General features: G+C 40.0%; 1 protein-coding gene across 3 annotated transcripts in view; it reads left to right on the top strand.

Moving 5' to 3' along the window:
* erbin (erbb2 interacting protein) overlaps window positions 1-14,497 on the top strand; it is a 58,139-nt gene that overhangs the window by 23,582 nt on the left and 20,060 nt on the right. For all 3 annotated transcript variants that reach the window (XM_030435579.1, XM_030435578.1, XM_030435577.1), the window contains exons 3-9: window positions 6,209-6,403; window positions 6,631-6,748; window positions 8,723-8,801; window positions 8,962-9,051; window positions 11,434-11,490; window positions 13,655-13,718; window positions 14,052-14,126. In XM_030435579.1, the coding sequence (XP_030291439.1) occupies window positions 6,218-6,403; window positions 6,631-6,748; window positions 8,723-8,801; window positions 8,962-9,051; window positions 11,434-11,490; window positions 13,655-13,718; window positions 14,052-14,126 (669 nt within the window). In that variant the 5' untranslated portion in view covers window positions 6,209-6,217. The remainder of the gene's footprint in view (window positions 1-6,208; window positions 6,404-6,630; window positions 6,749-8,722; window positions 8,802-8,961; window positions 9,052-11,433; window positions 11,491-13,654; window positions 13,719-14,051; window positions 14,127-14,497) is intronic.

Genomic DNA, 14,497 nt, shown 5'->3' with positions numbered 1-14,497 from the left:
ACTGCAATCTGGATCAAAAGCTCCTTTCATAAGGCAAGAGCCAGCCCGTACTAATCACATTCTGCCATATCAACCAGACGAGTACTATTTACTATAAATAACACAAGCTGCTCGCTACTGTCAAATGCTGCACTTTCATTTCCGCTTAACCCGTTACACACACATATATACATGTACACACAGACCTCAACAAAGACACCAGTGTTACCTATTGGAGCTGTTTTGAATGTTTGTATGTTTTATTCATCCTTTTGCTCCTTTTTTTTTACCTCTTATCTATTATTCCATGTCTTAAATTGCTCCTGCATTGACAGGAATTGGTGTTTTTGAAGCAGAGACACTTTAGAAACTACTGATTAGTTCCCAAACCATTTTACTGGCTAAAGAAGAAGTAGGCCATTGAGTGCTAGTTGGCGACTGTGGAAGGACTCAGTGACCTTTGGGAAGCACACACAGAAATTTCAATCCCCGTCTCTTTTAGAGTTTACTTTCATTCATTTCTTTTGAAGAGCCCTCCTCACAGCTTTTCTGTATTTCATCAGTTAATACTTTTCCGCCTAAGCACTTACAGAAAGTATTTCACCTCTGAAAAGATGGCCTTTGCATGTGTTGTCTATGCTCTAGAAAAATTGGTGCTATACATTCAGAGAAAACAGACAGAGGACTGTAGTGTTCCCTTTTGCTCAAAAGGTAGAAAACCCAGGAAAAGCACTAGGCTTTGAAGCCAAATTTTGTAATGGCCAAACCATGTAATTAACTCAGCACGTGATGCACTAGGGTCCAAAAAGACTTTTTCCAATAAATTACATTGTGAAAAAAGTGTCTGTAAAACGGTGGATAAAGTTTTTTGAGCATCACAACCCCAATGAAATGACTAGTTTCACTATGATGATTTGAGCCATTCGGTTTCGATACATTTTAAATTCTAGAGGAGCCGCACCATTAATTATCCCCATTCAAGTTAGCTGGGCGCTAACCCAGAAGTTAGCCTGCTCACATGGCAGTGCGCACACTCTATGGACCCCACAACGCATATGATCACAGTAATTTTATACTAGGATGTCGATCTTTATGCCTTCATCTGCCACTGAGCAGCTTTCATGTTTACCGTTGTTCAGTTGCATATACTACCAACATTGTAGTGATACAAAGCTAGTTGAGAGTCAGCAAAGTTCCTGTTTAGGCAGCTCAGCTGCATGTTTTTGTGTATGACTTTGGGGGTTTGAGAGATGATCTTGCTCCCGACCGTAGTTTCTATAGCAACAGCACTGACCCAGGAGGCACTTAAGTTACAGGGAGAGGGGTTGTGACAGGGAAGTGGTTTCCTGGCTCTGACTGGGAGAATAAAGTGGGAATCTGTGACTGGCCTGCCCTCTGGACTATTTCTTTCTCTGCTGCTCAGAGGAAGCCACGGGGATCATTGCCAGGCTGCGGAATCACATGTCCACCATTCACACATTGCTCCCACACATTTTAAATTTCTGAATAAGTGCAGCTAGTGTTTTTTTGAGGTTTTAACAATTCTGCAGCTATTAGACCATGCTTCCACTAACACACTGCTTTAAGGAAATGTGCTGCTTAAATAAGTAGGCTAAGAAAGAAAATCTCAGCCAAGAGCTTAACATGTCTGGAAATCTCTATTGCATGTTTTGAAGTTTCTTAGTTCAAAAGTCAGAAGCTCTTGATGGATGGATGATCATTCCAGTAACATGTAGGTCAGTGGATAAGCCTATCTATGTTGTGGGCACTGAGGTTCTCATTAGTGTGCTGCCTTCCAGATTACTCTTGGGGGGCTTCAGCCAGATAGACAGCCAGCCTAGCAGGGCCACAGTTATCCAACTCATTCACTTTTTCTTTATTTTCCTTCAAGGGAAACTTTTTGTTGTAGAAAGTAAGAACAGTAAATCAACTGCACCTAAACGAGGTAGGGGATGGATGTACAACACAACTGGTGTACTGCCTCAACTTACCAGCAGTGGAATGGAACAAGGATTATGCATGGCCTAGAAAATAAACTTTATACAATTATATCTATTGATTTGTTCGCTTTTTACAACAACCCAGTGAGAACAGCTGAAGCTCCTCCTCAAGGTTGTTTATTTTGAAGGACCATCGTCTCAATTTTGCTAAGGACCTGACTCACAAGGCCTTCATTCAGTGTCCGCTCTTGTTTACCAGTTATCTTATTTGGCATGTTGACGACATTGTGCAATATAGTTTTATTTTTTAAGGGATAAGCCCGGTGATGTTCTACTTTTTAGTTGTAACCATGAAAAGACTTTACCAAAAATGTTTTAGCTCATCTCTCAATACTTTCTGACCTGAACCCTGAGCCCATTTGTTTTCACAGAAGTCATAAATCTTTAAAAAGTGCCTGTGAATATGTGCTTTTCATATATACTTTTGAAAAGCTTGGCACTGTACCTTTTTAGTGAATGTTACTCAAAAACAAGAGGAAATTGTACATTTTTGGGGACTATTTTCAGTGCTGAATTGAAAAACATTTTCTGCTCCAGTGAGTATTTACTTTTTACAGCATCAAGATGGTTGTACATGAGTGCAACTCAAAATAGATACTCCATGGTCATGGTAGGAAAGTAATGGCCGTCACTCAAAGCAATAGTGTAGCTCATTGATGTTTTTTTAATAGTTTGGTCAACAATGGAGGTCTATGGTGGAATAAACTGTACTATTATAGATTTTGGTTGCACAGATACTACCTGTGAGTAGTTATTTATTATTTGTTTGGGTCTTTGTATAGGATTTGGTGACATTTGACGTATCACAAGACTTATCCTTGAGTTACTATAAACCTGGTAACCAGTAGTTCCATATAAGGCGGCACAATATGGTGAAAAAATCTTATTTACATTATTTTGACTAACAATGCCATTACGATTAGATTCATGATTACTTGTAGTGATCATTTTTGCATCACAGTTCTCACCATGTTTTCTTGCTTGATTATATTTCGGTTAATTATGCAGCCTTTGTTTATACTACCAATACTGGTTTATGACCAAATACATACCAAACCAATAACACTTCCATCAGTCTCAATGGTACTGTGTGTGCTTATATGCTAAACTAAGAATGGAAAACATGATAAACCTTATAAATGTTAAACATAGATGATTTTGCATCGTCATTGTAAGCATGTTGACAGCTGACATTGGTGTTTACCTTACCGTAAATGCAGATTGACAGACGCCAGTGTGGCTGTAGACTTGTCGTCTTGGGCTGTAGCCAACATTGGGATTTTATGGTTATTAAACATTATCAGATGGAGTCATGTAGAACCCACCCATGAGGTGTGAGATTAAATTCTTCTACCAGCTTTAACATGTTCAGCACAACAAGTCTCGTTGGCGTTGATTTGCTTATGCTACCTTCCTCTGCCTTAGAACATATACATCTCTCCCCACATCTTCTCTCATGATACTTTATCTGGCTTCTTGATTGCTTTTTCTTGCATAACCTCATAACAATCCACAACCACCACCACCCCTTTCTCTGTTAACCCATATCACACTCCCTCTCCTTCCAGTCCTCCCACTCGGGATAGCATGCGTCATCCATACGCTCGGAGCTCGTTACTCGGGGTGAATGGAGCCAAGCCCTCTGTCATCCCCTCTGGTGATAGACCAGATTACTCAGTAAGAGTATTTATAAATGAGCTGCCTGCTGCTATAGCAGAGTGTGTGGGAGGCTGACAGTGTGCATACCTCAATATGAGTGTGGGCGTGTACATACATGCACCCATTTTTAATGTGTTGGAGGTAGAAAATTGGCTGACCAGTCGTCCTTTGACTCGACTTTGGACGGATTCCAAAGCGCCTTCCTTCCTTCCTTCGTTATTATGAAATCAAGATGTATTGAGTGTATATCTTCTTTGGGCTTCGTATGATCATGTGTCATGACTAATACCATGACACACTATCACTTCATATTTTGAGTCGCGACAAAAATAACCACACCTACTTTGTGCTATCCAAAAAAAGCATAGTTTTGCACACATGCAAAAAATGTCTTCATGTAACAACAACAAAGACAATGGGTCGAATATTGCTAAGCAAATCTGCTTGTCGCAACCTCTAACACAAATATGTGCTCACACCCACACACAGTCTGCACTGGCAGTGTAGGTCAAGGCTATCACAATTTTACAGCTCAGTTCGACAGTGAGAGAAGGACCCAGAGATTATGTGCTGTGGCTGTGCTCAGATTAAGACGAGGGGGAGGAAAAGTCACATTCTCGACATGCTCCAAGGAACAAAGCCTCTTTTGACCAGACCACATTCCATATTGAATACTGTACTTGGTGTCTGTGTTGACCAGAGCTATAAAGATTATACATACATCCCTCTAGCAAGCTAAAGGACAAGTTTACGACTCTCCTCCATCTTTAAAGTATCCAACCAGACTGAGGCCAAAAAGAATTTCTGACTTTTATATGCGTTCATTTTGCAGTTGAGAGGGTTTTGAAAGAAACAAGTTAAGTAATTTATTCACGACCCACTACTTTTTTGCATTTTCCTCCCAAGAATACCCACAGTTAGGGCTGCAACTAACAATTATTTTCATTGTCAAATATTTTCTCAATTAATTGTGGGCTGGTGTTTAAAATGACAAAAAAGTGGCAAAAATGTCAACCAGTGTTTTCCAAAGTTGAAGATGACATCCTCAAATGGCTTACTTTGCCATGGTAGTGAAGAAACCAGATAATATTTATATTTAAGAAGCTGGAATCAGAGATTATCAACACAGTTGGCAACTAACTGGTTAATCATTGCAGTTCTACCCACGATATTGCACAGCTGCTCATTTTGCCTACTTGTGTACATTTCTGAAATTTTCCCACAATGAAAAAATGTGAAACTAAAAATGAACATTTCGTGTCGTCCTGCTCAGGGTTGTCATTTCCTTTTAGAGAAAAAGGAAGTGCAATTCGTATGTCTGGTATTTTAATTTTTCTAATCAAATGTGTCAAGCGCTCATTCCCTGAATGGTGACTCATTGTTAGTGATCAGCTGTAATCTATATGCAAATGTGAGAACACAGGGGCAGCACAATACTGTAGATGAAATAATGGGATTGAGTGTGCATGAAGCAACCCACAGCTGTTTTAAAAGGTCCTTATACAGAAGTGGCTCTACTGAAGAGCTGCTGTTCATCTGCTGATACTGTCGAAGAGCTTTTACCGTCAGCGGCTCACCACAGTCTGAACTTGGTATTTATTTTTTAGTGCAGTTGGTCAAAAGTTGAACCTTATTAGTAGCAGGTGTTTGTCAACCTGGGTGTTCTTCTAATGTTTTGTGATGGTTTACCCGCCACCTGCATTGCTGAGATTGGTTAAAGGCAGACTAATGTAACAACAAAGCTTATCAGCGCGAGAACCGCAAGCCTCCTACAGCCTTCCAGGAAACAAAGTTGTATTAAAAATCAATCACTAAAACACCAAAAGTAGACAGACAGTAACCGTAGTGACAAACTTGGTAGTGTCACTAAGCAATGAGCCAAAACTCTTACTTCTCTGAATGTCACAGCCTGTGTCACAAGTCCTTGCCACAATCTCTGCAATGGAGCTTGTGTTAAATGGTATTATGATTTGTTGTCTTAACAGAAAAAGACCCAGGTTGACTAATACCAAAAAAGTTTTTGAAAGAAGGACCTGTGATTTTGTGTAGAAAGATTTTGGGAAAGTACTGGCTGTTTGATCAGATCCCTTTTTGTGCCTGGTATAACTATAACTCTCCATCAGTTTTTTGTTGCCTTTTGGATCTTGTCTTGTTGACACTGCTGCCATATTATGTTATGGCCTGCTCTTGCAGTAGATATTAGTGAAAAATACATCCCCATTTAGTTTTGATTAACTGGCATTCGTGTTCTCAAAGCTTGAGTCACTGTTCTCCATGTGATCATGATCTGTCCTGTGGGAGGAGATCACAAAACAACATATGGGTTCTGTTGTGAATGAAGTCACATGGTCATGGATCAGATGCACAGATCAGATATCAATATCAATGTGTGTGTTTGTGTGGGTGTTTTAAGTGTTTATTTTTGCACTGCACTAAAAGCATTTCATACATAGGAAGGATAAAAAAAAAAAACCAGTCTTCACACTCAAAGCATAAAAGTAGCACTAGTCATACACCTACCTCTTCAACTCCTGACTCTCTTTACATATCTCCCTGTTTTCCCTCTCCAGTGCCTGAGGATGTCCAAGCGGAGCTTGTTTGTTCGTCTGGTGCCGTGCCGCTGCTTGCGGGGTGAGGAGGAGGCGGTAACATCGCTGGACTACTCCCACTGCAGCCTGGAGACTGTTCCTAAGGAGATCTTTAGCTTTGAGAAGACCCTGCAGGAACTCTACCTCGATGCCAACCAGATCGAGGAGCTGCCTAAAGTAAGGCATAGAATCTAGACACAACTACACGAAGGTCACTAAATATTGACTTGCATTGTGGGGACTACTTTACTTCATTCATTAATTTTGTAAAAGAAAAATAAAGCCTTCGAATGATACAGTTGAAGACAATCGGGACATCAAACATCTAATATTATGATGTATTATCTAGCTAAACCATATAGTTTTGAATTTGATTTGTAATAGCTCTTCTCTCTTTCCACCAGCAACTGTTTAACTGCCAGTTACTCCATCGACTGAGCATGCCAGATAATGACCTCACAGTCTTGCCGTCAGCGATCGCAAACCTCGTCAATCTCAGGGAGCTTGACGTCAGCAAAAACAGTAAGTAAAATGACAACTTGTATTCATTATATTTAAGGTAACGGTTGGTTTGTCTGTCTGCCGGATAACAGAAAAAAAACTGGCCAAATTTTCATGAAAATGTACCATTTATCCCCTAGGGTAGCTACATATGTAGTTGTTCAAACTCCCCACAGAAAGCAGTGATTAGGGAGCGCCCAGGGACAGTGGTTTCATTGGAGAATCAGTGCAATTGTGCACAAAAAATACACATGTACAGCAAATTACTTTTAACTTATTCTAAAGGTTTGGGAAATGTATCCACAGTGGTTTGAGTTACAGATTTGCATATCATAGAAGGGTATACTATATGCCTTTGGAGAGATCTGAGCTGTCCCGTCTAGCTTTACTGTATGTCTAAATCTTCAGTTCAGAAAAATCACTCAGGTGATGAAACTCTTTGACTGGCAGGTTAGATGAGTCATGTAAAGTTGTTGCGTGAATTCCAAATGTTGTAGTTGTTCCTGTGTTATGACTGCTGTTGACCTTAGTCATTGAAAGACTTGTAGAGCAAATGAAATTGCCAGGAAGGGGGTTGCATAATTGATGCCATGTATATATTGCTTCAAAGATCTTTTCTGGTAAAATGCAATGCGGTCTTTTATTTACCACGTTACATCACATCGTGGCATGACTCTAAACCCCTGGTGTGATGGTTAAAGGAAGTGAACAGGCTCAGACCTGCCATGTGCTCCACACTGCCTTCATAAAGCGAAGAAACAGAAAGGACAAAACAGTTCAAGTTAAATGAAGCTCAGCCGAGCTGATTGTCACACAGACTGTGAGAATATCTGTACAAGGTGTTTAACTCAAAGTGTCTTGTCAGCGCTTTCACAGAGTGGGAAGTGACAACATTTGTCAGAGTGTGACATTCAGCTCTTTGAAAATAAACATCCACGCTGTTGATTGTGATGTAGAGTTTTGTACTAGAAGTCCTTTCATATTTGCCTGTTTGATGAAAACTTTCCACCATCAGTGTTGTTCTAGTCTGACATTTAGAACAAAAAGCAGCTGCAGAAGGCTTGACAGTTCTCTGTTCGGATGCCCGGCTGCATGTAGAAGCAATCAGGTGTTGTTTTTCAAAGATCAGTATTTTCATAACATCCTGTTGCATATTCCCTACAAAGGGCTTTACGTCAAACAAGTTGTCAGTTTTCTACCATTAATATTACAGTCTGACATTATCTGTTGGGCTCTGTAAGCTAAAATAAAGTGGTTACACTACAGGTTTCTGTACAAGATGGTTGATCATCACTATATAACCTTGATGCTATGCAGAATAGAGGAATATGCATGCTCAGCAAAACCCTTCCATGCATCAGGAAAGGTCAAAAAGGTAGTTCTAATAAAAATGAATGAGCGCAGAGACAGGTGAGATCAAACAAATGTTGAGGGATGTGGTGGTGATTTCATGAACCAGAGCTGCATGTGCCTCGTTGATATTAAAAAGTAGCTTATCCTTCTTCTCAAAGCACTTTGAGCTAAGTGGTGTGGACACAAAACAAAGTGGGTGGAAATGAACCTTGAGACTTGGTCACGTTCCCTTGCTCTCTCTGTTGGCACATTGTGGATGGTTCCTGACAACATGCAGACTATCAGTCAGTAGTCTTTCTTTTTTTTTTTCTTCTTCCTATTCTGATCTGTTATTATGTCACCTCTGCACTCTTCTCCTGTGGTTGTTTAAAGATGAAAGGTGCAGAGCCACTCTAGATGTATCTTGAGCACACACAGTTTAGGCAGAGAGCCTCGCAATGCACCTGTGTTTAACATTCACAAAGCTTCTGCTGCTAAACACGGACAAGATGGTTTTCATTATCCCCCATCTTTGTTGGTTTTGACAGGAGTAATTTGTTTTGTGTGAGAGGTAATAAACCGTTTGAGAATCGGTACAGATGTTGAATTGATGTTATGTAGTTGTTTAACCTCCTCGCATTTTTTTTTGCAATTTCTCTCAAGGTATCCAGGAGTTTCCAGAGAACATCAAATACTGCAAAGTCCTAGCTATTGTTGAAGCCAGTGTGAATCCTATATCCAAGTAAGTACTGTTCATTTTTATATGAAAGTTTTCACCCATAATTAACTTTATTTTGGCTTAATGTTGCGCATGAGTTTTAAGTTGAAATATTCTGGCATTGTAGCAGTTTTGTTACACTTTGTATGAGTGATGCTATTCCTGTTCCTGTATGTGTTGTCAGGCTCCCTGAAGGTTTCACCCAGCTTCTGAGTCTGACGCAGCTCTACCTGAATGATGCCTTCCTCGAGTTCTTACCGGCCAGCTTTGGCAGGTCAGTTTGTTCTCCGGTTTGGATCAGGATGAAACTGTTTCTAACAGAACAACTCATGTACACACTGTACACTGTGGGTATGATGGAAGAATTCATCCCCAAAATACATATTTTTCCTCCTACCTGTGCTGGTATTATTCCAACTGAACTGTTGTGGTGCGAGTTGCAGAGTTTTAGAGACATCACCTGTTGAGAAACGTCAAAAATAATGGAACTAGGTGGCACTCGGCTTGTTCCGCTCAAAATGCAAAGACAAAATGCATTAGAAAAACTCTTTAGCAATGTCTCCTACCAGGAATGTTGACCTGCTTACTCAAGATGATCTGCAGACCTTGTTATGAGAACCGTTTCATGTAGGAAATATTTTCGTTTCGTTTCGTTTTCTTTTCCGCTTTTTCCGTCAGGGTTGTGGGATGTTGCCGCTGGGAAATATTTTATTTCTACCAAACTATAACTAACTTTATTACTGCACTGAAGGAAGTGAGAGGAGGCTAGAGACCTAAGCTATCTAACGTTACAGCTCAGCAGAACAGGATACAAATGTTTTTTACGTCCCAAACTGTCACAATCACAAACCCTCTTGTTGATGAGTAGATACACCCTCCTTCCAAAACTCCAACTCATGCTAAATCAATCTAGATTGATAAATAGCACTACAGGAAAGAGGAGATTGAGCTTCAGTTTTTTGAGTGAGCTGTCCCTTTTTAAGTGTGTGATTTATGTGAATGTCACATGCAGTAGTTAATTGGGTCACAACACGGAAATTATGGCTGTGGCGTTAGGGCTGAGGTTTATCTGATTGTGAATCCAGTTTTAGAAGGACAAGAAGAACTTGTTTAGTGTCCCACATTCCATAAAAATCTATTTTTTAACCAAGCAATAAAATCTTGGCTCCAGTATAAAAAATATGCCCATAACTCTCTGCAAGAGAGATTTCCTTTCAGTGTATGAGCCACAGCAGTGCCCAGGTAGTGTATTGACAAAATATTGATTATGACCTAAGACAAGCTTATGTCATCTCCATGTTAGGCTGGCTATACTGTCTAAGTATTTCAGCACACTAAATAAAGTCTCTATTTGTCAGTGTCACTCAGCCTTTGCTTACAGGAAATATGTATCATGTATAGTTTTATGAAGGATACTGTATATGGTAGGATGAATTCACTGCTTAAGCGTTGATGATGTTTTATTGGATGTTCAGAAGAGATTCTATAGGGTGTTTTTCATTTTATAACACAAGCCTTTTAAAGCTATAATCTACAACAACTATGTATCAAATGACAATGTGATAGGGGATGCTCGTGTTGATTATTATTTGAATGTGCAGCCTCCCTCAGCTTTATAGAGCTTAATTACAAGTTTTAGTTCTGTGTCATTTTCAGCCTCAGCAGGAAGCTGTTTTCGGTGATAAAGCTTCAAAAACCCTTCATAAACTACCTGCTCAACCCCAAAACAGTGAACAGTCACAGTTGGAGACTTGCTAGTGAACACAGGGGAGCATTTAGCAGCCAGAGAGCCATATATTTCCCTAAGGGATTGGTGGAGACCAAAATAGAGCTGAAAGGCAGAGGATTTTGGACTAATATTCATCACTTGGTCAGAAATAGTCCTCGAATGTAATTATTATGTTGCTCTGTAACTAATGGATGTAAAAAAAATGAGCAAATGTCAAATCAAATTTATTGTATGAGTCAAGATTTTCAGCTATAATGATTTGACAAACTCACTTCAATCATTTGAAGATGTTGTTCCAACCTCAAAGATTAAATGGGTTGTAGCGACAATCAAGCAGGATTTGTATTTATTTATAGTTTACACAGTAGTTGGTGTTGAGCCGGCTGATTACACAAAACATGTGACATTAGGTGACCACTTTATCACATAGCACTATTTTATCTCTAATGATTCTAAACTGTTAAACTGTTAAAACACTTTTCCTTTCTGCAAGTACTTTCTGCATTGTCACTGTACCACACCCTCACCACAGAGGTATAAGGGAATATTAGGTTTGAATTTGTGTTTTGGCAAATTGAATTACCACAAAAGTCCCTGTCATGGAGCAGCACATTATGGCTGGTGAGTAGCACATAAGCCAGCAGAGGAACTTGTGGCTGCTGTCAAGGCTGAAGTAACCGTATTTCACATTATACTCCTTATTGGCAAGTACTGGAGAATATTCTTTTTTATATATAAACAAAATGTGACAATAAAGGGTGCAAATTAACTTACTTATATCATGTAAACATTTGCCAACTCAGGTAATGTAAACAGGTTACTGCAGTATGAATGTCAGATGTTTGACAGTGTCATTTGAATAGTATGTGTTGTTGTAATAGTTACCAATAATAGAATGATTTTTTTTTTTTTTTTACTTTGTCACAGATTGACTAAACTACAGATCTTGGAGCTAAGAGAGAACCAGTTAAAGATGTTGCCAAAGTAAGTGTTTTTTTTTTTTTTACTTCTTCAAAAATATACAGAATGGTGACTTTATTTTCAAAATAAAGGAGCAGCATCACTGTGAGAGTCATGCTTGTGTCATGGAGTGTGTCAACAGTTTTTACCCTTCCTTCCTCGCTGTTTCCTTCCTCTCTCAACCCCTGCGATGTCTCTCCTCCATCCTGTCTCTTTTTTACCGTACATTCGCTCCCCACACCTCCAACTGTAGTATTAAATTCCACTGTGTTACATAAGAGCCCCCTTTCCTTGGCTGCTTGCTGTGGCAGGTTTTATAATCCTCTGCTGAGACAGTGGCGAGGGTTATTTCACCATTTGAGAAGGTTACAGTGCTGCAGGGAGACTGAACGTCCCCTGAGTATTTGAGAAAGCTCCAGGTGATTGTGGGGGAGAAAGCTACTTTCTCTTTCTGTCTTCTCTCATGCTTCACTTGCCGTATCATTCCATTGTACGTCCTTCCCATTTTCTCTGCAAAAAACTGCATTTCCCTATTTGCCTTTTTTGTCCTTCCTCCCTCTGGCTGAGTTTCCTTTGTTATCTTCCTAACTTTTTCTTATTTTTCCCTGACTGAGTGACGGGCCAGCCGGTGTATAAAGTACAGAGCTGTGCAGCAGCAGCTCAAAGCGAATCCTCTCTTCTTCTCGCTGTTGTTTATGTGACAGAGGCCAGACCTGTTAAAGGCTGGAGCCCTGACAAAGAAAGGGACTAATGATCGGGAACGTTGCCAGAGCAACACACAAGCATTTCAGAGATGTAAACATATGTGTGCGTGCACAAAGGGGCGCAGTGGCAGTCTTTTCAGGGCTTCCACATAGAAAGTGCAGCCTCTTTCCTCTCAGTCCACAGACGCGGACCGGGCACATGCATACACTAAATGTTTCTCTGTATTTTAGGGACGAATGTTGTGTTCCTCACAACTCAAGGTCATGAGCCATAGTGTGTTTGTAGTGTGTGAACTCGCCTTCTAGATGAGCCAGCAAAGCTCATTCTTACCCCTTTCTGCTCACATGGGGGGCCTTCTGTTGTTCTTGCCAATTTTGGGGTAAGAATGTGACAAAGCTGGCTAATGCTCAAGTACATCGACAAGATTGTTTTTATATTGCACCAAGTACTAAAAAGAAACTTTCAAGAGCTTAAATCATTTTATAATTTGTGCTGTGTGTTTTACATTCTCATTTTATGAGGAGCACCTAAAAACAAAACAGACTCCATAGCAGTGCTGGTGGGCCTCTGCTGAATCTCACTCTTGTTTGAAGGAAACAGTTCGTCCCTGCTGTGAAAGGATAATCATATCTGTTCCCAAACAGACCTCTGTACATCTCCATTTCATCTCAGCTCATGGTCTCCTGTGTTTTGGTTTCTTATGTGGAGTTATTTTGTTGAACCTGTGATTAATTTTCAAGAAAATTTGTGTACATGAACATTTCTTTCTTTTTTTTCTTTTTTTACATTTTAATAAACTAAATGATAGTGAAAACAATCTGGTGATCGACAACAGGAATAATGATCAGTTTAACCCCTAGTGTGTTTATTTTACTCTTGCAGATCTTTTTAAGACTTTATGTGATGTCAGTTTTAAAGGAAACTGAGGGTTCATTTTCATTAGATTCTCAGGAGTGATTCACTATTGCTGCTTCGAATGTGAAATAGGCCTTCATAAGAATGTTTCGCTGGTGATCCGTTAAATATGTTTCAGACTTTAAGCAGCTGAATAGTCCTGGTTTTTATCTGCTTGTTTACAGTGAAGCAGAGAATGTGAGACTGTGACCTGAATGTGGAGAGGAAATTCTGGAGCACGGCTTAGGGCTAGCATACGTCACATTTTCCATTATTTAAAGCATATTTCTGTCACGCCTGAGCTCTGCGAGGTATTTATTTGCTCATAAAATTATTCAGTGAAAGGAGCAAAGGCAGAGCACGCGTGCTATCCAAAGTATTACTTGAAAATGACAGATAATCTTATTTTATTTTATTTTTGTTGGCTTAGCTCTTTGAAGCAAGTTGGCCCACATTGCTGGTAATCCTTTTGTCAAAGCAAAAGGGGTCATTTTTTGTGCTTTCAGTGTATTCTGCTATCGCCACATGTGAAAACATGTAATGTGAGTGATTTAAGACCTCACTCCCTGTCTGTCCTGTGTGTCTGCAGGAGCATGCTGAAGCTCACACAGCTGGAAAGGTTGGACCTGGGGAGTAATGAGTTCACTGAAGTGGTGAGTATCTGTCAGTCGGTCTGTCGATGCCCAGAGCCAACTTACCTCTCTGGTGATGACCTCACCTCCTCCTTCACTTATCTCTTTCCTTCTTATTCATTTACAAAGTGGAAGCCCTGTTTTTTAAGGGCGCATCCAATAAGAGCTAATTAGTTTTCACTGGAAGATGGCCTTCATTAATACACGATAATCAGTGTGGATTAAATAAATGGCCTTCTGATTCATTTTTAGCTTGTTTATGAGTCAAGCTCTTCATCCTGTCCCTGCCCAGTGGCGCACACACAAACACGCATCCCTCTCACTTAACCTCCTTTCTCCTCCTTGCATCCACAGCCTGAGGTGTTGGAGCAGCTGACTGGAATCAGGGAGCTGTGGATGGACGGGAACAGACTGACGTTTTTACCTGGGGTATGATTTACAGTCATTCCTGTACACACACACACTCCTAGTGGCTGCTGTGCCCCAAAACATCATCTTGAGATTATTTCCCTTGATCTCCAATCTACGTGTCTGCTTAGATTCTCATCAAAACGAGCCGCAGTCAGTTTGCATCAGACTTTCAGCCCTGTGAACACCAGCAGAGAAGGAGCTGCAGTTTGGAAAACATTCTCTTGCTGGGTGAATTAGACAGTTTTACAGAACAAAAATGCCGACGTTTGGGTTTCAAAATGTCCCAATAATAATTTCAAAAAGAATCTGCAGCTGTGAAGTAATTATTTTCCTTGAGCATAATTAATTTATAATGATGTTATGATAGTCAGAATGTGTTACACGGGATT

This window comes from Sparus aurata, chromosome 12 (genome assembly GCF_900880675.1).
Source record: "Sparus aurata chromosome 12, fSpaAur1.1, whole genome shotgun sequence".
Classification (NCBI taxonomy): domain Eukaryota; kingdom Metazoa; phylum Chordata; class Actinopteri; order Spariformes; family Sparidae; genus Sparus; species Sparus aurata.
This window is presented reverse-complemented; position numbering and strand designations above follow the sequence as displayed.